This window comes from Pelophylax lessonae (assembly GCF_965119305.1).
Source record: "Pelophylax lessonae genome assembly, chromosome: 6".
NCBI classification, from domain to species: Eukaryota; Metazoa; Chordata; class Amphibia; order Anura; family Ranidae; genus Pelophylax; species Pelophylax lessonae.
In genome coordinates, this window is record NC_138773.1 from 171,014,225 (window position 1) to 171,040,818 (window position 26,594).

A 26,594-nucleotide genomic window follows, 5' to 3' on the forward strand; every position below is an offset into this window, starting at 1 on the left:
GCACAGTGGAAGCCAAACAAGAAAAGGTCTCCACAACACTCAATGTTTCTCAGGTGAGTAAATTGATTAATTTGTGATTGGTCAGTGGCAACTAAAAAATATTCTTGTACCATAGGACAAACATATTTTGCTAAGGAGAGGTTTTTTTTTTTTCTAAGAACATTATGCATGCAAGGAGTTGATAAAAGCAACTATTCTTCCTTTTAAGAAGTGTTAGCACCAGAAAAAAATTATTGAACACGTTAAGAGAATGTTTTATTTTATTTTTGCAAGAGAGTGGTGGGAATTATAGGGAAAATGTTGACAGCAGGGAGTTGGGTAATCTTATGCTGAAAAAAGAATTGTGTGGAACATAATTACTTTAACCAAATGCAGTGAGATGAGGTGCAGGCTGATGCCATTGTTTATATGTAGATATATTTATATAACTTGGAAATTGTAGCATTGTTGACATGATTGTGGTTTGGTGGTAAACAGCAGCAGTATTGGCATTTTCCTTAACATTCGTTTTACTGCGTTTGCAAAATTATTATTTTTCTTTTTTAAATAGTTGGTGTACAACACAGTCTTATATGGCTACATCAATAATGGTGGCTAGATCTGTAAATCGGAGGCACATTACAAACCAGGGTTCATAAAAAAGGCCCATTAGTAAAAATTGAGTGTGGCAGGACTCTTCTGTGACTGTAATAAACTATGTAAGGAACTTGGAGATGGAAACATTTTTACGGCTGAACTATTTCTCAATCTACCCACTAAACGAATAAAATTTCAGTAGTGAACAATATCCTTTTTCCTAAATCTAAAATCAATAATTGTATTGCTATGTACTTAGGTTTAATATACAGTATGTATACAATATATGTGTATTGGGTTGAGTATATGTATGCATGTCTGTATGTATACAGGCAGCCCCCCAGTTACAAACATCCGAATTACATACAACTCATGAAAACATGTACAAGAGGGCGCAAACGCCTACTGCCTTACCTCCAAAATAGTTTATTTCAAATCATAAAAAGTAATCTACTCACAAAAGCGGAATAGAATCAAGCTAGACAACAGCAATCCAGCAAGTGAGATGGTCATTCCCACTGACGCCACACAATGGTGAATCTTGCGCTTTTCGGGGGACAGAACCCCTTCCTTAGATCTCTAAGGAGGTAATGCACTAGGAGTTTGCGCCGCCTTGTACATGTTTTCCCAGTTTTCTGAAGATTGCCCAGTCTGAGGAGGGCTGCATTGCTGAAATCATTATATGCCACAGCAACTGGGTGAAGTTGCTTTGTCTGAGTGCTGGATAGCCTTTTTACTTTTCTGTTTGGTTACATACAACAGCTTTATCACCAATCCTTGTTTCCACAACAACCCAACATTTTCAAAATACAATTGTCACAGGGACCGAAAGTGAAGTAAAATCTTCTGAACAGGGACACAGACAGCAAAACAAATGTTACAAGGATGATAACCCTTCCCTATGCTACCCAAAAAAACATAAACAGCCCCAGGGGCTGGATGAAGACAGGCAAAAGGCTACAACTGACCCCCCCCCCCCTTCCTCACATTTTACCTTTTCTCTTTCGTTCATTGACGGACACAGCTCCTGATTCTTCTTAACCATTCGGTTATACTGCCCCTTCAGGAGTAGGACACTAGGCAGGAAAAAGCTTGGCTACACCTATGGGTAGTCCCAAGGGGTATACACCCACTCTCAGCTATAGGCACTCAGTTTTTTTCTGCTTAGTCAGGAGTAAGGACCTAGTTCCCTGCCGATTTTATTTATTTTTTTCTTTTTAAATGGAATTTACTATGTTTGTTATTTGGTTCCTGGGAGAATCTACAGTCAATTGCCGGACTGGGCGACAGACTGCATAATCTAGATTGAGGGTCCTCCCAGTCTGGCTAGTGAGCGCATGCAGACTGCAGCTCCATGCTAGGTCGGCCGCGACATAGCCCCACTGGACGGGGGGCTGGCCTGTGAGTTAAACATTTCATGAGGGCACATACGACCTGGCCTGGGCCTGATTTGCAGCGTTTCTCCTGGTCGACAGCACACACTTACGATGAAGGTCGTGGTCTGTCCAGGGCAGTGCCCATCCTGTTCCTGGTATGGTAAGTAGCTGTCCCCCCCCCCCCCCCCCTCTACTCCTGGAGGGTTTTGGGGTGGACGTGGGCCCCTCCCTGGGATTGTGGGATCCCTGGGTTCCCCCCCTCCCCCCCCAGCCCTTCTAAAAGTTTAGTGGTCACTGTGGGTCTTTCAGGCGCCCCCCCACACTCCTCCCTGGGTGAGGTTATGAGCTGGCTGTTGCCACATGCTCTTAAGGGGGACTGGTTAAAGTTGCTGCTGACTGGGTTTTTCCTGGTGCGCAAGGGGGATTGAGCAGGGTTCTCTGCCACCCTGGGGGTTGGTAACTGGGGAAGGAATGTACTCTGGGCTTCCTGCGGCGGCTCTTGGACTGGGGAAACAGATAGTTTAGCATCCGTGGGTACGTGCCTCATGTGGCTGGTTTCGGACAAAAATTTAGGCCGCGACTTTGCAGCCTACTAGTCCGAAACTATGTGAAGCGGACCCTGTGAGAGTGGCTGAAGCCACTTCCTCCCGTTTGGGCATCTGCCCTTCCCTCCACTTTCCCTGGGTGGACGGCTGCGCTGGTACTCACTTCCAAGCGGCTGGGCGCCCACAAAAATTTAGGCTGCCGTCTACTAGGCCATGCGGCTTTGTCAGGCGCCTCCATTGGGGGGCGGCACCAGTGCATTTAGCTGAAGCCCCCACTCTTTCTTTGGGCATCTGCCAGGCTGAGATCCGTGCACTTGCAGCTGGGCCTCCCCAAAAATTTAGGCCACGGCCTTCTAGGCCCTGTGGTCAGCTTAACGCTTCCCTTGGAAGGATTGGCGCTGTATGGGCGCTTCATTTTTTTTAATGACAGCCTTGCCACCATTATTGTGTGGAGCACCTGCCTCTTTTAGTGCTGCGGGACCATCAGGGTACCCTTCCTGCACGTCTGCGTCACAGCGGGTGGCCCCCTTCAAGGGGGTTATTTTCTATTATGTCCTCTATGGAGGGCAACCCCCTTGTTTTTTTGCAGGGTTCAGTAGGTCCATTTGTAGGCCCTTGGTCGGCGTCCCATTTGCGGGATCGCAGTTGGGGGCCTCACCTGATTATGTTTTCTGGGTGAGCTTAGTATTTAGCGACCCTACTGGGTCTGTGTCCACGCACCCTGAGTGCTCAGATAGTGGGGAAGATTCCTCTGATCCTATAGCTACACATAAAAAGGCGCTGGTGGATGTACTATTTGTGTCAGTGCATGACACTTTAAAAATTGAGGTTGCGGCTAATGCTACGTCCGAGGCGTCTGTCCCTTTTGCCACCCACAGGCCCTCCAAAGCGACGAGGGAGTTCCCTTTTCTGCTTACTTTGACAACATTGTCACAAAACAGTGGGGTTGTCATAAATGCAGTGGTTCCGAAGTGCTTTTTACTTGCGGTGTCTTTGAGGATTAACTGCAAGTGGACAGTCCAGCCTGTAGTGGACTTGCCGGTTTCCAGGTTTAAAAAAGCTACCTTAATTCCGGTTGAGGAGTCCCCTGCCTTTAAATGTCCAGGTGATAGGAGGGCGGAGGCTCTGGCCTGCCATATGTTCGCTGTGGCTGGTTCGGCACTTAGGCCAGTATTTACTATTGCCCTGGTGTCGCAAGCTCTGACTGAGTAGGCTAAACTTTTACGCCGGGACCTGAAGGGGAAACTGTTTCCCTCTGTCTTGTGGATCAGCTGGTCCAGGGGCTACAGTTTATCTGTGATGCCTCTTTGGATGCGGCTCATTTGATTTTTAGGCTGTCTGTGTCCGCAGTGGTCCTTCGGCATATTATCTGGCTAAAATACTGGTCTGTGGACCAGACTTCTAAGAAGGCCTTATCTAAACTCCCCCTTATAGGGGATTGCCTGTTTGGAGCTTCCTTGGATGACATTGTTAAGGGTCTCATGGGGGAGGGAGGGTGGAGAGTACTCTTCTTCTGCAGGCTAGCAAGGGCAAGGAGCCCCTTCGTTGACATGGGCCATTCTCTTTGGCTCACAAGAGGGTTTTTTGGTCCTCAGGGTCTCAAGACAAGGGATCAAAAGTCAGGGCCTCCACCGGAGGTTCCAAGAGGATCTGGTCTGGCAAACCACAAGCTCTTTCAGACCTGCAGACAAGGCTTCCTCTGCATGAAGGGGCGCCCTCACCCTTATCTGGGGTGGGGGGATTTCTTCGCTGGTTTCCTGGATCCATGGACCTCCCTGGTATTAGGACACGTGGGTCCACAAAGTTATTCGTTCAGGATAAGAGATCGAGTTCGGTCTTATCTTCCAGAAAGATTCTTCCCTTCCACCGTGCACTTGTCCCCAGATGACTTACGGGTCTCTTTTGGGGTAATGCAAGACTTGTTGCTTCAAGGGGTGATTGTTCTGATTCAGAACGTTTATAGGGGTTTTTACTCAAACCTCTTTACAGTTCCCAGGAAGGAAGGCAAGGTACGTCCAATTCTGCACTTCAAGGTGCTAAACTGCTTGTGCAAGTACAGAAGTTCAGCGTGGAGTCAATTCACATGGAAGTGGCGTCCCTACATCAGAGAGATTTTTTCTCTGTTCTATCGATGTCAAGGACGCCTACCTGCACATTCTAATATGTGCTGGTCACCAATGCTTCCTTTGTTTTGCTGTGGGTGAGGAGCATTATTGGTTTGTGGCGTGGACCTTTGGTCTCGCCTCTGCTCCTCGGGTCTTCACAAAAGTTTTGGCCCCGGTGCTGGCATTGTTTGAGTCAGCGGGGGTTTGCGGTACTAGTGTACCTGGACAATCTTCTGCGAGCGTAGTCTCTAACTGCTCTGATGGACAACTGAAGATTGGGCTGCAAACTCCATTGGAGTTCGGTTGGATTCTGAACTTTAGGAGTCTGCTTCGGTTCTGTTTACCAAAACTGGGCTCTGGATTCGGCCTTAGCCAGTTGTGTTCCTTCCTCTGGAAAAACTCCAGACATTGAGGGAGGCAATTCAGCTTCTGTTGTTCAGCAGACTGTCATCCCTCGGGGCTTGCATGCAAGTGCTGGGCCTGATGGTGATCACCCTCGAGGCGGTCTGCTTGCACAGTTCCACACAAGATCTCTGATAAAAGATTCTGGTGAAATGGGATAAGGATCCATGGTCTCTAGAGGTGGCTTTATTCTCTGACACTTCGACAGGGAAAACCCTTTCTCCCCCTGTACTGGGGGGTTGTCACCATGGATGCCAGCCTTTCCGGGTGGGGAAGCGTCCTCAGCAGATGTGCTCAGGGGTCTCGACTCTGGCAGAGTCCAGACTGCCGAGTAATTTTCTGGAAATCCGAGCGATCAGCCTTTGTCTGGCTCATTAGACAATTCATCTTTTAGGGTGTCCGGTATGAATTAATTTGGACAATGCCATGCCTGTGGTCTATGTCAATCACCAAGGGGGCACAAGTAGTGTCCCGGCAGCTCAGTAAGTAGCAGGCATTCTAAGGTGGGCTGACCATTTTCGTTTCAACCCTCTCAAATTTCTACCATGACTCCAGTGCCAGATCAAAGCAGAAGAGATTCCGTCCAGACTGACGTTCCTTCTTAAGGTGGTCTCTGACTGTCATTTGAATGAAGGCGTTGTGTTGCTTTCCCTTTATCCCAGGCCAATAATCCGAAGGAAATTGCCTTGCGTGCCTTGGATATGGTCTGGGCAATTAAGGTGTACCCGGAAGTCAGACTCTATTTGTGCTATGGACGGACCTCACAAAGGGTCTTGCGCTTCTTCTGCGACCATTTCCAGATGGATCAGACAGATCGTGTTTCAGGCCTATTGCATCAGGGATCAGGTTTCTCCTTTCCCTGTCAAGGAGCACTCGACTAGGGCACTTAGTGTCTCCTGGGCTTCGGTGCCGTATTTTATTTTTTAAACTTCTTCCAGTATTGGTGTGCTTTTCTTTAGTTTGGCATATGAAAGTGAACTGTGCCAAAATAAAACATTTTATATATAGTATACAATGTAGTGTTAAAACTGAACACCATTAAAAATCCATTTTGATCCTTACCCATTGTATATACTGTATTAATGATTTAGAGCTCGTTTAGCCTAGGAAGATGTCATGAAGAGGAATAATAATCTTACTGCTCGGTCCTGCAGCAGCCAGTGCGCTTCTTTGCTTCTGTTCAAGTACCGCACTGTTGTTGCGCTCTCAAAATTGTCATGTATAATGCAGGATTAGCGGGGGCCACTGGTCCTGCATGGTACATGATGACATGGGTGCACAACTTGAGAAGAGGAGCAGCTTCGTGGGACCAAGGAATAATTCTGTGCATTGCATTCCTGCTAGAATAAAGAATAAAGGGGGCATTAGGCTTACTATAAATTAAATGCTTTGTGTGATCAAAGTTGTATAACAAAGTGATGAGCCTTCATCAGGAGCCTTCTGCCTGTGCTACATCTTCTGATCTATTCACATCGTTTTTAGATACACTAATTGCATGATTATACTTATCACATTATTTTTAATTACTTCTGCCTGCATTTCTAGCAATCCTCTGAACTTTATAGCCACATCAAAGTGAACAAGATAGCTAGCTAGTTTTTGCGAGGGCTTGCTATAAAAAATGTAACTGCTCACAATACGTAGTTGTATAATGCAGGAAACGTTTGCTTCTGTTGAAGTAAAGAATATATGGAATAGTATGGTATTGTAAACTGCTTCATGATTTTTTTTTTTTTTTTGTCATTCAGGCCTACTACGCTCGTGATGCACTGGCTAAAAACATGTATAGCAGACTATTTTCGTGGCTTGTCAACCGAATAAATGAGAGTATTAAAGTGAGTCATTTATTTTTTTTCTTAATGGTTACATCATAATTTAATTAAATGAGTTCACATTTTAAGCAACCATGGGTTACAGGAAAGACCTTTTCCTGATTCCCCCATAAACATAGACTGTGTTTATGCAGTAATCCCCCCTGTCAGTCCATTGTCTTCTCCCAGCGGGGACAGCTGTCGCTGCTGGGAGAAGTCAGTGATTATCGTTAGCGGCTATAGCAGCCGCTAGTGATAACCACAACAGAATGCGGCAGGCTGGTTGTACCCAAGTTGATCAATCAATCAACTTTGTACATTAAAGGGTAATTCCACTTTTGTGGGGAAAAAATCAGCAAATAAAAAATATTATGAGTATACAATTGCGACTCAAGTCATATTGTAATTGAATGTTGTTAAAAATTTCCTTTCCTTTTCAATCTGCAAATGCAATGCAATTTTGGCTATTTGGAGGGTTTTTTTTTACACAGAATGTGTACTGAACACCCCCCAAAAACATAATTTCCTGCTTGTGTGATTGGCTCACCAATTTTCCCAGAAGTCTGCTTAAAAAGTCAGATTTCAGGCATCCCCTGGAACAAAAATAGAATTTCTCTCTCGTTCATTGACGAACACAGCTCCTGATTTTCTTAACCATTGGGTTATACTGCCCCTACAGGAGTAGGACACTAGGCAGAAAAAAAGTCTGGCTATGCCTATGGGAAGTCCCAGGGGGATATACTCTCTCTCTCTTTGCTATATGTACTAGGTAGTTTTCCCTCTCTGCTATAGGTAATGGGTCGTTTTTTTTCTGCCTTTTTTTCTTTTTCTATAGAAATTTTTTTTTCTCCTGGAATTTTCCTGTGAGATCTACAATCCACTGCTGGACTGGGCGGCGGGCTGAATATTCTAAATCCAGTGATCACCCCAGTCTGGCCAGCACGTGCGCGCAGACCTCAGCTCCACGCTGGGTCGGCCACGTCATAGTCCCACTGGACTGGGGCTGGCCTGCGAGTAAAATGTCTTCCGAGGTCGCAAACGATTGGATCTCGGCCCGAGTTGCAACGTTCCTCCTGGCCAACAGCCCCCCCCATTTAGATGGAGAGGGGTTCTGTCTGGAGCGGTGCCCACCTGGTTCCTGGTATGGTGAGTAGCTGCCCCCCCGCTTCTCTTGGAGGACTTTGGGGTGGACGTGAGCCCCCTTGAGACGGTCGGACCCCTAGGTTCACCTTTTTCTCATCAGGCACCCTCCTTTCATCTGTCCTTCATCCTACCCCCCCTCCACTTATGCTGGATCTGTTTGGGTGGTCTGGTCCACCTCCTTGGGTGGGGGCATGGCGCTATACTGCTGGGGGGATGCGCCGCTGGTGACCAGACAATCGACTGTGGAGGGGGGGGTTGGTACCTGGCAGGGGCTCCTGCCAGGGCCCCCTGTCCTGCCTGGGTCTGTCCTGAGGCCTAGGGATCTCTCCTGAGTCCCTGTAAGCCTTGTGGTGCCGCCATTTTGTTGTAACCTGTGTGTTTCTATGCATGGCAGCCATGTTTGTGTAGTCTGGCGGCCATTTTGCGGTTGTTTGCATTGAAAATGGTGGCGGCCATGACAGTGGAACCCAGAGGGTGGCGTTTTCGGCAGTGGGAGCCCCTGGTGCTGACTCCTACATCCTTTTACTTCCTGATCGCCGCACATGCAGTGCAGATTATCCTGGTGGCTGTAGGTGCCTGTTTTCTACTGGGTGGTGAGTCTGGTGAGGTTCTCTCCCTGTCTGCTGGGGATCGCTTGGTGCGCTGTGCCTGGCGACTGGGTCGTGCTGCCAGCGCTGTGGGGCTGTCCCTTGCAGTGTGTTACACCAATTTTGTGGGGTTCCCCTGGTGACTCATTGGAGCACATCTCCCCACCTGATCCCTTCTCTGAGGCTGCGGGGCCCTCTGGGTCCCAACCATCAATCGATGCACTGACAGCAGTCCTGGAGTCCTTGGTGTCCCGAATGGAGGTTGCTTTCAGGTGACAGGCTAGCAAAAAGCTCCCCCTGCCTCATCTGTCTTATCAGATCCTGAATCTGATTCGGGCCTTGCGGACATGGGTCACCCTGCTGGGTCTGCAACCATACGCCCGGAATCTCTGGTAGTGAGGAGGATTCCTTCACGTCTGCAACCGTGCACGAAAAGGCGCTGGTGGAAGCACTGATTGTATCTGTGCGTGAGACGTTGATGCGATGGAAGCGCAGGTTTCCTTTGGCACTCAGAAGCTATCACTAGCAGCAAAGGTGTTTCCTTTCCCCACCTATTTTTACAGAATTGTCACTAAAGAGTGGGGACAACCAAAGCGTCCCCTTGGGGCCCCTAAACGCTTTACTAGACGTTACCCTTTGAGGAGTCCCTTCTTAAGTAGTGGAATGCTTACCGGTGGTGAACCCTCTGGTTTCCAGATTGAACAAGGCAACCATGATTCTGGTTGAAGAGTCCCCAGCCTTTAAGGGGCTGGCTGGCGGAGGCTGTGGCCCGCAATATGTACAGTTGTGTTCAAAATTATTCAACCCCCCACTGAAATTGATTGTTTTGGCCAGTTTGACATTGATTTTGATCATTCAGTCATCCTGCTTACAATTAAATCAAAGAGGCACGTGTAGGTCAGACAAATATAACATAACATTTATAATGAAATAACCACAAATGTCTTTTCTGTGCTCACATCATTATCAGTTGTATTCAACCCCCAAGTGACATTCAATCTTAGTACTTAGTACAACATCCTTTTACAGTTATAACAGCTTTTAAACATGAAGCATAGCTTGACACAAGTGTATTGCAGCGATCTATGGGTATCTTCGCCCATTCGTCATGGGCAAAAGCCTCCAGTTCAGTCACATTCTTAGGCTTGTGCACTGCAACTGCTTTCTTTAAGTCCCACCAGAGGTTCTCAATCAGATTTAAGTCTGGTGACTGTGATGGCCACTCCAAAATGTTCCAGCCTTTAATCTGCAACCATGCTCTAGTGGACTTGGAGGTATGCTTGGGATCATTGTCCTGTTGAAAGGTCCAACGTCTCCAAAGCCTCAGGTTTGTGACGGACTGCATCACATTGTCATCCAATATCTCCTGGTACTGAAGAGAATTCATGGTACCTTGCACACGCTGAAGCTTCCCTGTACCTGCAGAAGAAAAACAGCCCCAAAGCATGATTGATCCCCCGCCATTTTTCACAGTAGGCAAGGTGTTCTTTTCTTCATAGGCCTTGTTTTTCCTCCTCCAAACATAGCGTTGATCCATGGGCCCAAACAGTTCTAATTTTGTTTCATCAGTCCACAGAACACTATCCCAAAACTTCTGTGGTTTTTCCACATGACTTTTGGCATACTGCAGTCGACTCTTCTTATTCTTTGGAGACAGCAAGGGGGTGCGCCTGGGAGTTCTGGCATGGAGGCCTTCATTACGCAGTGTGCGCCGTATTGTCTGTGCAGAAACTTCAGTACCCACATCTGACAAATCTTTTCTCAGTTCCTCAGCAGTCACACGGGGACTTTTCTCCACTCTACGCTTCAGGTAGCGCACAGCAGTCAAAGTCAGCATCTTCTTTCTGCCACGACCAGGTAGCGTTTCAACAGTGCCCTTTGCCTTGAATTTGCGAATGATGCTTCCTATGGTGTCTCTTGGTATGTTTAACATCTTTGCAATCTTCTTATAGCCATTGCCCTTCCTGTGAAGAGTAATCACCTCTTCTCTTGTCTTCCTGGACCATTCTCCTGACTTCACCATGTTTGTAACCACACTAGTAAATGTCTAGAAGGAGCTGAGTATCAAAGTCATTTTAAAGCTGCCTAATTGGTGCTTATTAGGCTTTATTGCTGCTCACTGACATCCACAGGTGTTTTCAATACCTGATTGAAAACACTTCAATGAACCTCTGTTCTTCAGAGTGGTAGTCTTTAAGGGGTTGAATAATTGTGTCAATGAAGAATTCACAAAAGAAACATTTACTACTGTATTACAAAACCAATTGATGTCATTTTAGTTGCATATGGTTCTTTAAGAAGTCCTTGTAGGATTTCATTCTGAATACAATTACAAATGTACACTAAATTCCCTAAACCCTTTACAGCATTGGGGGGTTGAATCATTTTGAACACAAGTGTACACTCTGGCTGTTTCGGCTCTGGGGCTGGTATTCACCATTGCCCTGGTGTCGCAAACTGACTGAGTTGGCTAAGCTTTTATGTCGTGACCTTGAGGGAGAACAGCTTTCCTCTGCCTTTGCTGTGCTGGCAGACTAGCTGGTCCAGGGGCTGCAGTTTATCTGAGATGCCTCTTGGGATGCAGCTCCCCTGGCGGCCCGGCTTTCTGTTTTGGCAGTGGTTCTTCAGCATGTCTTTTGGCTCAAATGCTGGTCTGCGGACTACACTTTTAAAAAGGCCTTGACTGATCTTCCCTTTCAAGGAGAAAGCTTGTTTGGAGCTACCCTGGATGACATCATAAAAGGTCTCGCAGGGGGGAAGAGTACTGTTTCTTCCACAGTCTACTAAGGACAAGGAACCTCGTCGTAGACGTGGGCCTTTCTTCTCGGCTCAAATACGTTTTTGCATCCCTCAGGGTCGACTGACAAGGGCTTGAAGCTTTCCTGGGCCTCCTCTGGAGGATCCAAGTGAACCTGGTCTAGCAAACCGAGAGCGGGCTTCTCCTCACCTGTATCGGGGGTGGGGGGACGTCTTCCCTGTTTTCTTGACCCGTGAACTTTCTGGTGCAAGACAAGTGGGTCCACAAAGTAATTCGGTCTGGCTACAAGATTGAGTTTCACTCTTGTTCCCCGGCAAGGTTCTTTCCTTGAAACTTGCGCCAGTCCCCGGACCCCTTACAGGGTCTGTTTGTACATGACCTTTTTGCTTCAAGGGGTGATTCGTTCCGGTTCCGACTTCGGAATGTTTTCAGGGATTTTCCTTAAACCTGTTTACAGTTCCCAGGAAGGAAGGCAAATTGCGTCCAATCCTGGACCTTAAAGCACTAAACTGCTTTGTGCGGGTTTCAGAATGGAGTCCATTTGAACGTTGGTGGAATATTGCGTCAGAGGGGATTTCCTTGCTTCTATCGACATTAAGGATGCCTACGTTCACATTCCAATATGTGCCAGTCACCAGCGCTTTCTCCGCTTTGCCGTGGAAGAGGAGTCTCGCCTCCACTCCTCGGGTCTTCACAAAAGTGTTAACCCCGGTGCAAGCTTTGTTAGGCCAACTGGGAATCGCGGTGCTGGGCTATTTGGATGATCTCCTTCTGCGAGCGGAGTCTCCTACTGCTCTGGTGGAAAACCCTTCGATCGCTATACGAACTCTGCGGGAGTTCGGCTGGATCCTGAATTTTTAGAAGTCTGCACTGGTTCCGTCCACAAAACTGGACTCTCTGGGCCTGACTCTAGACTCTGCCTTAGCCAGAGTGCTCCTTCCTCTGGACAAACTCCAGAAATTGCAGGCTGCTATTCATCTCCTGCTGTGCAGCAGATGGTCATCCCTCCGGACTTGCAAGTGGGTGTTGGGCCTGATGGTGTCTTTCTTTGAGGCAGTTCCGTTAGCACAGTTCCATATGAGGTCGCTGCAAAGGGAGATTCTTCCCAAATTGGGACAAGACTCTGCAGTCTCTGGACATGCCGAGTCGGGGGAACGAAAGAGTCCCTGATATGGTGGCTTTGTTCTCCGGCGCTTTGGCTGGGCAAATCCCTCCTCCCCTTGTATTGGACAGTGGTTACCACGGAAGCCAGCCTCTCCGACTGGGGAGGCGTCCTTGGCAAGCATTCTGCTCAGGGGATCTGGACACTGGAAGAGTTCAGACTACCGATCAATGTTTTGGAACTCCGAACGATCAGACTGTGCCTGGACCATTAGAAGCATCATCTTTAGGGATGTCCAGTGCGCATTCAATTGGACAATGCCACACCCGTGGCTTATGTCCATCACCAAAGGGGCACAAAGTTTCCCGGTGGCTCTAGAGGTAGCCGGCATTCTAAGTGGGGAGAGCGGTCCGCCATGCACATTTCTGGGGTGGAACACTGGCGGGCAGATTACCTTAGTCGGCAAGCATTGTACCAAGGGGAGTCTTCCCATCACCCAGAGGTGTTTCATCAGTTGTGTCTCTGGTGGGGCATCCCTGAGGTGGAACTGTTGGCGTCTCGGGTCAACAGAAAGGTGCTGAGGTCTGTGGCTCGGTCACGGGATCCTCTGGCAGACGCCACAGATGTGGGGTCAATATTGTCTGATTTTATGCCTCCCCCTCTCAAGCTTCTGCCAAGACTTCTACACAGGATTGAGGCAGAAGGAATTCCGGTCATCTTAGTGGCTACTGGCTGGCCTCGCCATGCTTTATACACCGATCTGGTGGGGCTGGTCGCCGACATTCCTTGGCAGCTTCCTCCCAGGGAGGATCTGCTGTCCCAAGAACCAATCTTCTATTCTGCTTTACAGTCGCTGGCTTTGACGGCTTGGCTTTAACGCTAGGTGCTTAAGAATAGAGGTTTATCTGAGTCGGTGATTCCTAAACTGTTAAATCTAGGAAATCTACTCCTAGGAAAGTCTACAATCGTACGTGGAGGAGGTACATTGCGTGGTGCGAGTCTCTTGTGGTTCTTCCTCGCTCCTTCTCGGTGGCTCGAGTCTTGACCTTCCTTCAATGGGGGTTGAACAGAAATTGGCCTTGTGTACCATCAAGGGCCAGGTGTCGGCTTTGGCGGTCTTCTTACAATGACCTTTGGCCACACATTCCCTGGTGCGTACCTTTCTTCAGGGTGTCTGACATTTTGGTTCCTCCAGTGCGGTCTCCATTGCCGCCTTGGGACCTCAATTTGGTGCTTTCGGCCCTCCAGAAGCCTCCCTTTGAGAATCTTCGGGAGATTCCCCTGCTTTCACTGTCCCAGAAGGTGGCTTTTTTAGTGGCCATCACCTCTGCGCACAGGGTTTTCCTGTCCACCTTCTCTGGTGATTCAGAGATGACGTGTTTCTTTGCCCTTATCCATCGACTTCCAAAGGTTGTCTCTGATTTTTGTTTGAATGAAGACATTGTGTTGCCTTCCCTGTATCCCAGGCCTAAACATCCAAAGGAAATTGCCTTGCATGCCTTGGATGTGGTCCGGGCAATTAGGGTGTACCTGGCAGCTACGGAGTCTTTAAAGAAGTCAAACTCACTATTTGTGCTCGTGAATGGGCCGCGCAAAGGGTTGTCCTCTTCCCCTGCAACAATTTCCGGATGGATGAGATAGACAATGATTCAGGGCTGTTCCATCCAGGGTCTGGTTTCTCCTTTCCCTGTTAGGATGCACTTTGCTAGGGTGCTTAGTGCCTCCTGGACCTTCCGTCATTAGTCGTCAGTGACGCAGGTTTGCAAGGTGGCTGCCTGGTCGTCGGTGCACACTTTCACAGTTTTATAAAGTGGGTGTGTTGGCATCTGCGGATGCTTCTTTTGGCCTGATCCTGATCCTCTTTGGGGGTGTATGTTTTTTTTTTTTTCAGGTGGGCTCCAGTTGTTTTGGTTGCGCTCCTGTTGCCTGGTTGGCTACGGTTTAGTCTTGGGAATTTTTTGCTGTTCCCACCCCTCATGTTTAACATGGCTTTGGGACGTCCCAATGGTTAAGAATATCAGGACCTGTGTCTGTCATTTACCGAAAGAGAAAATGGGATTTTTGACTTACCGTAAAATCCATTTCTCTGATGTTTGACGGACACAGCACCCACCCCTCCTGTGGAGTTATTTTCTTCTGACACTGCTTGTAACAAAACTGAATACCTATAGCAGAGAGAGGGAGTATATCCCCTGGGACTGCCCATAGGCATAGCCAGACTTTTTTTCAGCCTAGTGTCCTACTCCTGAAGGGGGCAGTATAACCCAATGGTTCAAAATATCAGGAGCTATGTCCGTCAATGAACATCAGAGAAATGGATTTTTACGGTAAGTCAAAAATCACATTCTCTTACGTCCTCTGAGAGACGCAGCTCTGGAAGTTTCTTTACTAATGGGTTATGAGCACTCTCTCAGGAGTAGCTAGGCAATAAAAGCTTTAACTAGGCGCGCCTTTTCGGGGCCGTCCTATCCACATGACCCCAGACGCACCTGCTCATAGAATCCGTTTCTTGCTGCCTAGCTTAGGAGTAGGACCTAGGTTCCCTGCTGGGACTTTGGTCTCCGTTTTTATTTTGTTGAAACGTTAAAAGTTGTTGGTTGCGTTCTTCCCACCCCTCATGCCTACACTGCTATGGGGCGTCCCATTAGTGAAGAAACTTCCAGAGCTGCGTTTGTCAGAGGACGTAAGAGAAAATTGAATTTTTGTAAGAACTTACTGTAAAATTATTTTCTCTGAGTCCTCTGACAGATGCTCCTGCCCCTCTATATTGGGGTTGGTTGTGTTCTCCTTCACTGCTTTGCTACGAAACTAATTCTATGAGCAGGTGTGTCTGGGGTCATGTGGATAGGACGGCCCCCAAAAGGCATGCCTAGTGAAAGCTTTCACTGCCCAACTGCTCCTGAAGAGGGCGCACATAACCCATTAGTGAAGAAACTTCCAGAGCTGCGTCTGTCAGAGGACTCGGAGAAAATAATTTTACGGTAAGTTCTTACAAAAATTCAATTTTTTTGGTGAGATACTCCAAATAGGAACACATCTAAAGGGAGGTAGGCCCAGCAGATTTCCTCATTGGAGCTCTGCAGGTGCACAGCTGGTTGATAATTATGAAACTACTCCCATTAAACCCACAGAGGAACAAACAGGGATTTCTTCAGAATAGCAAAAGGTAGGAATCTGCAATGTACATAGATCACCCAGAGGGGAATGTACACTTTAAGCCTGCCCATTAATGATTTGAATTGTGTATGGCCGACCTAACGCTGTCCTGCATTGATATTATATTCGAAAGTACCACCGATATATGTGATAAAAACACACAAGCCATATTTGTGATAAACATACATGGATCAAAGTTAATTCAAAACGATAATTAAAGTTTTTGAAATTTTGCTACACATTGCTAAGATTATTTACTTACAGCTGAGCCCAGGCACATAAAACTAAAAAAATCTAGATACTAAATATTTATTTTAATGAAAAACTCAATGAAAATAAAAATCTGTAGAACTAGGGGAGGTAAATGTTGAGTTAACATGTACTTCTATGGCTGCAGTCAAAGATCCTACTGCTGGAAACTTTCCAAAGACGTGATAGATGCAGGGTACAGAAATCACTGTTTATACAGTGTGTGTTGGGACAAGGTCATCTAGTACCCAGGGCAAGATGTCACGCTGTCATTGGTATTAGCATTAAACTCCTCTCTTTCAATGGTGGTCCGTGGTAGTGCTTTGTCCCACCCTTGCGTTACCGGTCAGTGGCATTGCTATTAAGTCTCCCATTATTATTAAGCAGCTGGAAACGCCAAGCTAACAGGTTAATATGCCCATGGGCCTGCATATTCCTTTCCTTAATTGATGATGGGATTTAGGGCAAATAAAGACTGGGCTTTTCTGCGCCACTTCCTGCATTTTACCAAATCCTATCCCCCAGTAAGGGTAACTTGTCCCCCTCCCTGTGAACAAGCAAAGAGGTCAGTTAACCCTAAAATTCACCACAGTGCATTTAGCTTATGAATAAGAATCATGAAAAAAGATGACCCACACCCTTAATCAGCATCTATTTAAACCAACAGGTAAAAATAATTACAAGGATTTTTCACCCCCCCCCCCCATCCCATGCCATTTGAACTGTTGCGTGGATACCCCATTTGCAGTATCCTCCTACATCTATACAGTGTAGTGTAGGCTATATGTTAAATGTGTATCTGTGCCTCCAGCTCTACAGTCAATAAATCAAATATACATTTGTAGTATTAGTAGCTGAACTGCGACTATTCCGTTTGCCCAGTTTTGAGACTTAGGTCCATATATATTTAGACACAGGCACAATTTTAGTTTTTTCAGGCTAAAGTTCTATAATGGATATGGGCTCAAAGTGCATACTCTCACGTATAATTTGAGGGTATGTACACATCCAAATGGGAGGAAGGGTTTAGGAATTACAGCTTTTAAGAATAGTCCTCACCCATTTTCAAAGGACCAAATGTAATTGGACAATTGAATCAAAAGCAGTTTCATGGCCAGGTGTGGGCTACTCCATTATTTCTACATCAAATAAGCAAGTAAAAGGTCTGGAGTTGATTGTAAGTGTGGTTTTTGCATTTAGAATTTATTGCTGTGAACCTAATTCATTGCATTCAAAGAAGCTGTCCATGCAAGTGAAACAGGCCATTGTATGGCTTCAAAAACGAAATAAATCAATCGGAGAGATAGCGGCAACAGTAGGAATGGCCAAATCAACAGTTTATTACATTCAGAGGAAAGAAGAAAGCACTGGTGAGCTCAGCAACCTAAAAAGGCCTTGACATCCATGGAAGACAACAGTGGTGGATGATTGCAGGATCCTTTCTATGGTAAAGAAAAATCCATTCACAACATCCAGACAAGTGAAGGACACTCTCCAGGAGGTGGGCATATCATTGTCAAAGTCTACAATCAAGAGAAGCCTTCACAAGGGCAAATACAGAGGGTTTTACCACAAGGTGCAAACCATTCATAAGCCCGAAGAATTGAAAAGCCAGATTAGACATTGCCAAAAAAAAATCTAAAAATGCTAGACCAGTTCTGGAAAAGCATTCTTTGGACAAATGAAATTAAGATTAATCTGTACCAGAATGACAGGAAGAAAAAAGTGTGGAGAAGGCTTGGAACAGCTCATGATCCAAAGCACACATCATCTGTAAAACATGTTGGATGCAGTGTGATGGAATGGGCATGCATGGCTTCCAGTGGCACTTGGTCATTGGTGTTTATTGATGATGTCACACATGAAAGAAGCAGCCGGATGAATTCTGCAGTGTTTAGAGATATACTGTCAGCCCAGATTCAGCCAAATGCACCAAAGTTGATTGGATGGCACTTCACAGTACAGATGGACAATGATCCAAAACACACTGCAAAAGCAACCCATGAGCTTTTGAATGAAAATAAGTGGAATACTCTGCAATGACAGTCAATCACCTGATCTCATCCCAATTGAGCATGCATTTCACTTGCTGAAGGTGAAACTAAAGGCTGAAAGGCCCACAAAGAACAACTGAGAACAGCTGCAGTTAGAGCCTACCAAAGCATCAGAAAGGAGGAAAACCCAGTCTTTGGTAATTCAATGGGTTCCAGTTTTCAGATAGTCATTGCTAGTAAAGAATTCTCAGCAAAATATTAAAAATACATTTTTTTTATGGTTATATTCATTTGTCCAATTACATTTGAGCCCCTGAAAATGGGGGGACTGTCTATAAAAAGTGTTGCAGTTCCTAACATTTGTACTTGATATTTATGTTCAAGCTGAAAGTCTGGCTTTAAATTAATGTGAATTGTTTCATTTTAATTTTATTCTGGTAGCATACAGAGCCAAAAGTATGAAAATTGTGCCTGTGTCCAATGATATAGGGACCTAACTGTATTTAAAGTGGTAGTAAAGTCTTTTTTTTTTTCACTTGTACCTACAGGCAAGCATATAATGAGGCTTACCTGTAGGTACAGTGAATATATCCTAAACCTGCACCGTTTAGGCGATAGTCACACTGTATGCAGCTGGTGACGTCACTGACGCATGCTCTCTGAAGGCATAGGATACCCGAGCCGTCCCTTCAGAGCACGGTGTCAGACACATGTGCAAGAGTGACATCATCATGACTCGGCCAAACAGACGGCCTGAGCACGCAAACACGGAAGGAAGACCAGGTGAAGATGGAAGCCTTATTAGTGATGACAGTGTACTGCAGGAGGGCTTTGTTCTAAGGTAAGCATTTCATAATGTGCTAGTATGTGATGCATACTAGTAAATTATGCCATTGTCTTGCAGATTTACTACCGCTTTAAGTATTTGGTTTATTTATTCATTGATTGCTCCCCCAATAGAGGGAATTGAGTGAATTTCCAGAAATGCAGATTTTGCTCATCTCTGTGTCTAAATATACATTTTTCTAAACTGGTAGATTCGAACTGTATAAGTGCACTTATATACACCGTTTTATCCCATTGTTTTGTAGGCACAGATTAAAGTTCGAAAGAAGGTTATGGGAGTTCTGGACATTTATGGCTTTGAAATATTTGAGGTATGTTTTATTTTTTTTGTTGTCTAGAAATTCTATTTATTGTAGTATCAATGATTTCCAATATATTTGTTCAAAATATTTTTTGGTTTTAAATAATATACAAAATGAGAAGAGAAAGCGGTATTAGGCAGCAGAAATTCAAATTTTAGAGGGGCATTTAGAAAATTGAATTTAGAAATGAAAATTTTAATTTTTAAAATGAAAAAGCTTGGCACAAGGATAAAGATAATTATTTTTCTTTCTTTAATCGACGGACACAGCGCTCCATAAATCACAACTAGTGGGTTATTTTGCCTCCTCCAGGAGTAGGACTAGGCAGAACAAAAAACACCTGGCTACGCCCATGGGCCATCTTCAGCAGGTATATAACCCCCCTCTTTGCTCTAGGTAATCAGTTTGAATCTGTCTAGTCAGGAGTAAGGACCTAGGCTCCTGGCTGGTATCTCTGGTCCTAGAAATTTTCTCCTTTCTTTCATCTTTTTTTTTTTCTCTCGGGAGACCTACAATCAATGGCCGGGCTGGGCGCCGGGCTGGATAATCTAGATCCAGTCGTCCCCCCAGTCCAGCCAGCGAGCGCATTCAGACCGCAGCTACGCGCTAGGTCGGCCGCAACATAGCCTCACAGACAGAGGCTGGTCCATGAGGTAAACGTCTCGCAGGGTCACATACGACTGGGCTTGTATCAGAGTTGCAACTGTCCCTTTGCTGACAGCTCCTCTACTTCGGTGGTGAGGAGTTCTGTCTGGAGCGTTACCCGCACCATGAAAGGGTAAGTACATTCCCCCCTCTCCCCTTTTTGGTGGTTTTCTTTGGGGTGGACGCGGGTGACCTCCAGGGCTGGTCGGACCTACCTGCAGGTTCCCTTCTCCCATCCTTTAATCCCTCACTGAGCTGGGTTTTCCCACTCCCATTCCCCCCTGTCTGGACCTAGAATCTGGTCGGGGTCCCAGGGCAGAGAAGGCAGCAGAGACCCCTTGGGTCTCCCCTGCTAGCCCCACTCTGTAAGGGTCCTGGGATAGTGGGTGTCCCCCCTTGTAGTCTGGAGGGGTTAAAGTGTAGGAGACCCCTAGGTGCATGCCCTGCTGTTTGCAGTGTGGGTATAGTGCAGGGGGGTCCCAGTGCAGAGACCGGTGCGGAGTCTCCCCTAAACATGTGTCCTACCGTCAGGGGGGTCCCCTTGCAGAGGGTGCAGCATTACAGAGGGTGCAGGAAAGATCCTGGCAGCCTGCTTCAGTGTTTGTAGCTGATGGTGGCCATTTTCCCTTAATCTGGCTGGTCTCCAGTTGGCGACCATGTTTGTGTTGTCGGATGATGTCACAGGGGCCATTTTCCCTTAGTCTGGCTGGTCTCCGGTTGGCGGCCATGTTTGTATAGCCGGATGATGTCACTGGGGCCATTTTCCCTTAGTCTGGGAGATGGTGGAAACAACTGAAGCCTCGTGGAAATGCTGAAGCTCCTCCTCTTCCTCTTCTTCCTCCTTAGTTTCCTCTTCCTGGGCCTGGGACATATGAACAGGGATAGCGTCCATGATGCTGGGTTTGAATTCTCGGCGCTCCTCCAGTCAGTAGGATGAGTCATTGGGGTCCCTGTTATCTCTCTCTGCTGATAGGTACCCTGAGCCTTGAAGGGATTCTGTAGTGGTGACAAAGATAGTTTTTGTACTGCAAGGTCTTCCACTCATTATATGGCCTCAGGGTCACTTCTCCCCCACTGACCCCCCTCATGGAGGAGGCAGGTCCCTCGGAACCCTAGCTTCCCATGGTTGCCTTGACAGCGGTCCTGTAGTCCTTATTTTCCCGGGTGGAAGTGGCGTGTGGGCAAAGGCTCAGGAGGAATGCTGATGTAGCCACGGACGTGGCTGTGTTGTTTGGTACGCACAAGTTGCATCGTACTCCAAAGGGGTTTCCTTATGTGCCTTATGACAGGTTTTCCTGTAAGGAATGGGAACAACCAAAATTATGCTTTTTGGTCCCCAAAAGGTTTTTCTGTACGTTAGTTACCCTTTTGAAGAGTCACTTTAAAAAAAAAAAAAAGTGGGTTAGTCCACCAGTGGTGGACCCTCCTGTTTCCAGGTTGAATAAAGCAACCATTATCCCAGTAGAGGAATCCCCATCCTTTAAGGACCCGACTGACAAGAAAGCGGAGGCTGTTGCACTCAGCTGGTTCAGTATTGCGGCCAGTCTTTGCCTCAGCCCTGGTGTCTCAGACCCTAACTGAATACGCCAAGCTTTTGCGCCAGGGCCTGGGGGGGATGAGCAGGTCCTCGCTGCTTAAGTTAATTTAGTGGACCAGTTGGTCCATGGGCTGCAGTTTATTTGTGATGCAGCTTTGGATACAGCTCCTGTGCTGTCCAAACTTTCTTTTTCAGCGGTAGTGATTAGGCATGTGCTGTGGCTTAAGAATTTGCCCGCAGACCAAGCCTCTAAGAAAGCTCTCGTTGATCTGCCCTTTCAAGATGATCACTTGTTTGGGCTACCCTGGATGACCTCATTAGGGGTAACACGGGAGGAAAGAGTACCTTCCTGCCACAACCCAGGAAAGTGACAGAGCCTTGCCACAGACGGGGGACCTCCTTCTCAGCCCATAGAAAATGATTTCGAGCTTCTGGGAAGGAGAATAAGGGAAATAGATCTTTTACATTTTCACTGATAGGTTCCAAGCAATCTCGGTCAGGTAAGCATAAAGCTAGCTTGCATGGACCAGCAGACAAGACTCCTTCAGCATGAAGGTCGGCCCTCACCCATTATTGGGGTGGGGGGACACCTTCGCTGGTTTTTGGCCCGATTAACTTCTTTGGTGAGCGTCAAGGAGATCCACAAAATGTTTATTTTAGGGGTACTCAGAAAGGGGGGCAAAGCTTGTCCTTTTCAGTTTTTTTTAGGTCCTGAGTCTCCTTGTGATTTAATTCCTGCAAAGGTTCACGTGATGTCTGAACTACCTAAGGTCCCCCTTATCACTGTCCAAGGGCTGATCTACCATCCTGCTTCCAGTTGCTGATTTTAATGGCTTAGCTGTTGAAAGCTAGGTACTGAGGGATAGAGGTCTGTTTGGATCAGTGATTCCCTACTATGGAGAAGGCGAGGAAGTTGTCTTCTAGCAAGATATACCATTGTACATGGAAAGCGTGCATTTCCTGGTGTGAGTTGATTGGCGCTCATCCTCATTCCTTTTCTGTGGCTCGGAACTTAACCTTTCCAACAGGGCGTTGATCAGAAGTTGGCCTTGAGTACCATCAAGGGCCAGGTGTCTGCCCTGGCAATTGTCTTTCAGTGATCCCTAGCCACGCACTCTTTAGTTCGTACCTTCATTCAGGGGGTTCGACATGTGGCTCCACCTGTACGGTCTCTTTTGCCGCAATGGTATTTAAATTTAGTATTTTCGGTTCTTCAGAAACCTATATTTGAGAATATTTGGTAGATTTTCCTATGTTATCCCAGAAGGTGACATTCTTGGTGGCTATTACATCAGCTCGCAGGGTATCGGAAGTGGCGGCATTACCCTGTCGCAGTCCCTATTTAGTGGTAAATAGGGATAAAGTGGTTCTTTGTCCCTGTCCATCATTCCTGCCCAAAGTTGTCTGACCTACATTTGAATGAGGACATTGTGTTGCCTTCCTCTTGTGTATCTGGCAGCTACTGAGTCTTTTCGGAAGTCAGACTCGCTTTTTGTGGCTACGGACGAACCAAGAAAAAGGCTGGCCGCTTTTTCTGATACCTTCTCCGCATGGATCAGACAGACAGTGATTCAGGCCTATTCCATTAAAGGTCAGGTTGCACCTTTCTCTGTCATGGTGCATTGTACTTGGGCACTGAGTGCTTCTTTGGCCTTCCGTCATCAGGATTCAGTATCGCAAGTTTGCAAGGCGGCCACTTGGTCGTCTACAAAATTCTATAAGGTAGATAATTTGGCATCTGTGGATGCTTCTTCTTTAGGCCGCAAAGTTTTGCAGGCTGCTGTTGAGGAGGGGCAGTTCCCTCTTGAGATGTTTTTTATTTAAACCCTTATTTTTGAAACGGGGCTCCTGTGATCCAGTTAAGGCTGCTGTGTCCTGGTTAAGGGCTCTTTTATGTTTAGCCTTGGGTTATTTTCTCCACATCTCATTTTCCTTTTGGCACTGCTTTTGGACGTCCCTCTAGTTATGCTTTATGAAGCGCTGTGTCCGTCGATGAACGAAAGAGAAAATGGGATATTTGTACTTACTGTAAAATCCATTTCTCTGAATTTGACGGACACAGCACCCACTTCTCTAAGGAGTTCTGATACTTCTAATACTGCTTGCTACTAAATGGATTACCTAGAGCATAGAGGGGGGTTATATACCAGCTGAGGACAGCCCATGGGCGTAGCCAGGTGTTTTTTGTTCTGCCTGGTCCTACTCCTGAAGGAGGCAATATAACCCGCTAGTTATGATTTATGGAGCTCTGTGTCCATCGATGGACTCAGAGAAATGGATTTTACGGTAAGTACAAAAATCCAATTTTTCAGCTGTGTGACTGTCATGTTCAAATAGCCGGTGATTCTCCACAATGTAAAGTGATCTGAGGGGTCCCCCCCGCTGCAGCCTTATCCGGGCTATTCCATCGGGGAGCCGGGGACCATCATGACTGGTTCGTTCGCATATACTGAGAAGAATGGAAGGAACAGAAGTTCCTTCCGTCTATGACTAAAGAAACTTAAAGTGACAAAGATTTCAGCACTTTTCAGTTTTGGTTTGTTGTATATAAGCCACTGGCTTGTAAAAGAATCCGATCAAATCGATCTTAGTTTAATCAGATGCTTTGGATGCCAGAGAGCTATGGGGTCTTACAGACGCCAGATCTCTGCAAAAAAGGGGACCTGTCCTGGTCCATTCTATCACCAGGGAGATGGTTGTTCATCCTATGAAATAAATCTACAAAAAAGAAAATGGTACAGTGTAAAAATAAAAAGCCATGTAGGTCCCACACACATATGTAAGCGGTGATCACACCACACATGAGGTATTGTCATGAATATCTGAGCTAGAGCAATAATTCTAGCAAAAGACCTCCTGTCTAACTCTAAACTGGTAACCTGTAAAGGCTTTTAAAGCCTCACCTATGGATAATTTAATGTAATAATGTTTGTCGCCATTCCATGGGCATAAACAATTTTAAAGTGTGATATGTTTGGTATCTGTTTACTCTGCATAACATCTTTTATATTTTGCCACAAAACGCATATTCTATTGTGTCTGTGTTCGCTAAAATTCAGAAGTGTTTTTTGTTTTTCTTTTAATTTGTGCTTCACACTTTTGGGGGGACCAGTGACCTTACTACAGTAATCAGTGCTAAAAATATGCACTGTTAATGTAATGACACTGACAGGGAAGGGTTTAACCTAGGGGTGATCAAAGGGTAATTATGAGCCTAGGGGAGTGTTTTCTAACTGTGGGGGGAGGAAATTATAAAATGATCATAGAGACCTGTGATCCTATATAGAAGGATCACAGACACTCTGTGATCATTTCAGAGAGAACGGTCAGCTGTGTTTACAATAGCAGACCGTCCTCCTCTCTCAGCGGGAAGCAATTGCAGGTTCCTAGCAGCAATCGTGGCCACCGGTCCCATGGGTCGGCATCCCCGCTTGCCCCCCAGCGTCATTCCCACGAACCGACGTACCCCCTACGTCGATTCATGAAGCCAGGCCAGCCTGCCGCAGTAAAACTGCAGTGGGCGGTCGGCAAATGGTTAAAGAACTTACCATGTCTCTTAGTAACTGCCTCAGACTGCCTACTTTCCAAAAAAGGGGTCATTTGTGGGGAATATGTACTATCCTGGCATTTTAGGGCCTCAAGAAAGGGGATGGGCCCTCAGTACTTCAGACTTGCTCAATTTTCAAATATATTACCATAGCATATATAGGCTATAACTTTCACACAAACCCCTTAATATACACTTATTGGGATTTCTTTTACCAAAGACATGTAGCAGAATATATTTTTGCCTAAATGTATTACGAAATAAGATTTTATTGGATATGTGTTATGACAGAAAGTAGAAAATATAATTTTTATGTCAAAACTTTTTTATTTATTTTATTTTTTTTAGTTTACAGGTGCATCTCAAAAAAATAGAATATCATCAAAAAGTTCATTTATTTTACTAATAAAATTCAAAAAGTAAAACTCCTATATTTTATAGATGAATTACACACAGAGTGATTGATAGATTTCAAGCATTTTATTTATTTTCATTTTTGATGATTACATCTTACAGCTAGTGAAAACCCAAAATTCAGTATCTCAGAAAATCAGAATATTGTAAAAAGTTTAATATTGTAGACTTATGGTCTCACACTCTAATCAGCTAATTAACTCAAAACACCTGTAAAGGTTTCCTGAGCCTTTAAATGGTCTGTCTGGTTCAGTAAGTTACACAATCATGGGGAAGACTGCTGACTTGACGGTTATCCAGAAAACAGTCATTGACACCCTCCACAAGGAGGGTAAGCCACAAAAGGTCATTGCTAAAGAAGCTAGCTGTTCAGAGTGCTGTATTCAAGCATAATAAGGGGAAGTTGAGTGGAAGGCAAAAGTGTGGTAGAAAGTGGTGCACAAGCAACACATAAAATCACAGCCTTAAGAGGATTGTGAAACAAAGGCCATTCAAGAATTTGGGGGAGATTCACAAGGAGTGGACTATGGATGGTGTCAGTGCTTCAGGAACCACCACCACAGAGACATTGTCTTGGCATGGGCTACAACTGTCGCATTCCTTGTGTCAAGCCACTCCTGAACCAACATCATAAGTGTCTTACCTGGGCTAAGGAGCAAAAAGGACTGAACTGTTGCTCCACTGAGTCCAAAGTCCTCTTTTCGGATGAAAGTAAATTTTGCATTTCATTTGGAATTAAAGGTCCCAGAGTCTGGAGGAAGAGTGGAGGGGCACAGAATCCAAGATGCATGGGGAGTTTCCACAGTCAGTGATGATTTGAGGAGCCATGTCATCTGCTGGTGTTGGTCCACTGTGTTTTATCAAGTCCAAAGTCCGTGCAGCCCTCTACCTGGAATTTCTACAGCACTTTATGCTTCATTATGTTGAGCAGCTTTGTGGAGATTCGGATATCATTTTACAACATGACTTGGCACCTGCTCACACTGCCAAAAGTACCAATACCTTGTTTAATGATCATGGTATCACTGTGCTTGATTGGCCAGCAAACTCGCCTGACCTAAACCCCATAAAAAATCTGTGGGGTATTTTAAGAGGAAGATGAGACACCCAACAATGCAGATGAGCTGAAAGAAACTACCAAAGAAACCTGGGCTTCCATAACGCCTCAGCAGTGCCACAGGCTGATCGCCTTCATGCCACACCACATTGTTGCAGTATTTAATGCAAAAGGAGCCCTGACCAAGTATTAGAGTGCCTACTATACTTGTACATGGACATTCTTTTCAGTAAGCCAAAGTTTTTGTATTAATTTTTTTTTTTTTTATTGGTCTTGTGTAATCTAATTTTCTGAGATACTACACTTTGATTTTTTTTTACTAGCTGTAAGCCATAATCAAGATCTTAGAAAAGAAAGACATGCTGGAAATATCACTCTGTGTGTAATGAGTCTATATACTGTACTGAGTTTTACTTGTTGAATTGAGTTACTGAAATTAACT

General features: G+C 45.8%; 1 protein-coding gene across 3 annotated transcripts in view; it reads left to right on the forward strand.

The window, feature by feature from the left end:
- MYO1B (myosin IB) overlaps positions 1-26,594 on the forward strand; it is a gene marked incomplete at its 5' end in the record, with an annotated part of 358,657 nt that overhangs the window by 250,935 nt on the left and 81,128 nt on the right. For all 3 annotated transcript variants that reach the window (XM_082260037.1, XM_082260038.1, XM_082260039.1), the window contains 3 exons: positions 1-53; positions 6,753-6,839; positions 18,896-18,961. The exon at positions 1-53 is cut by the window's left edge and continues 66 nt beyond it. In XM_082260037.1, coding sequence (XP_082116163.1) covers positions 1-53; positions 6,753-6,839; positions 18,896-18,961 — 206 coding nt within the window. The remainder of the gene's footprint in view (positions 54-6,752; positions 6,840-18,895; positions 18,962-26,594) is intronic.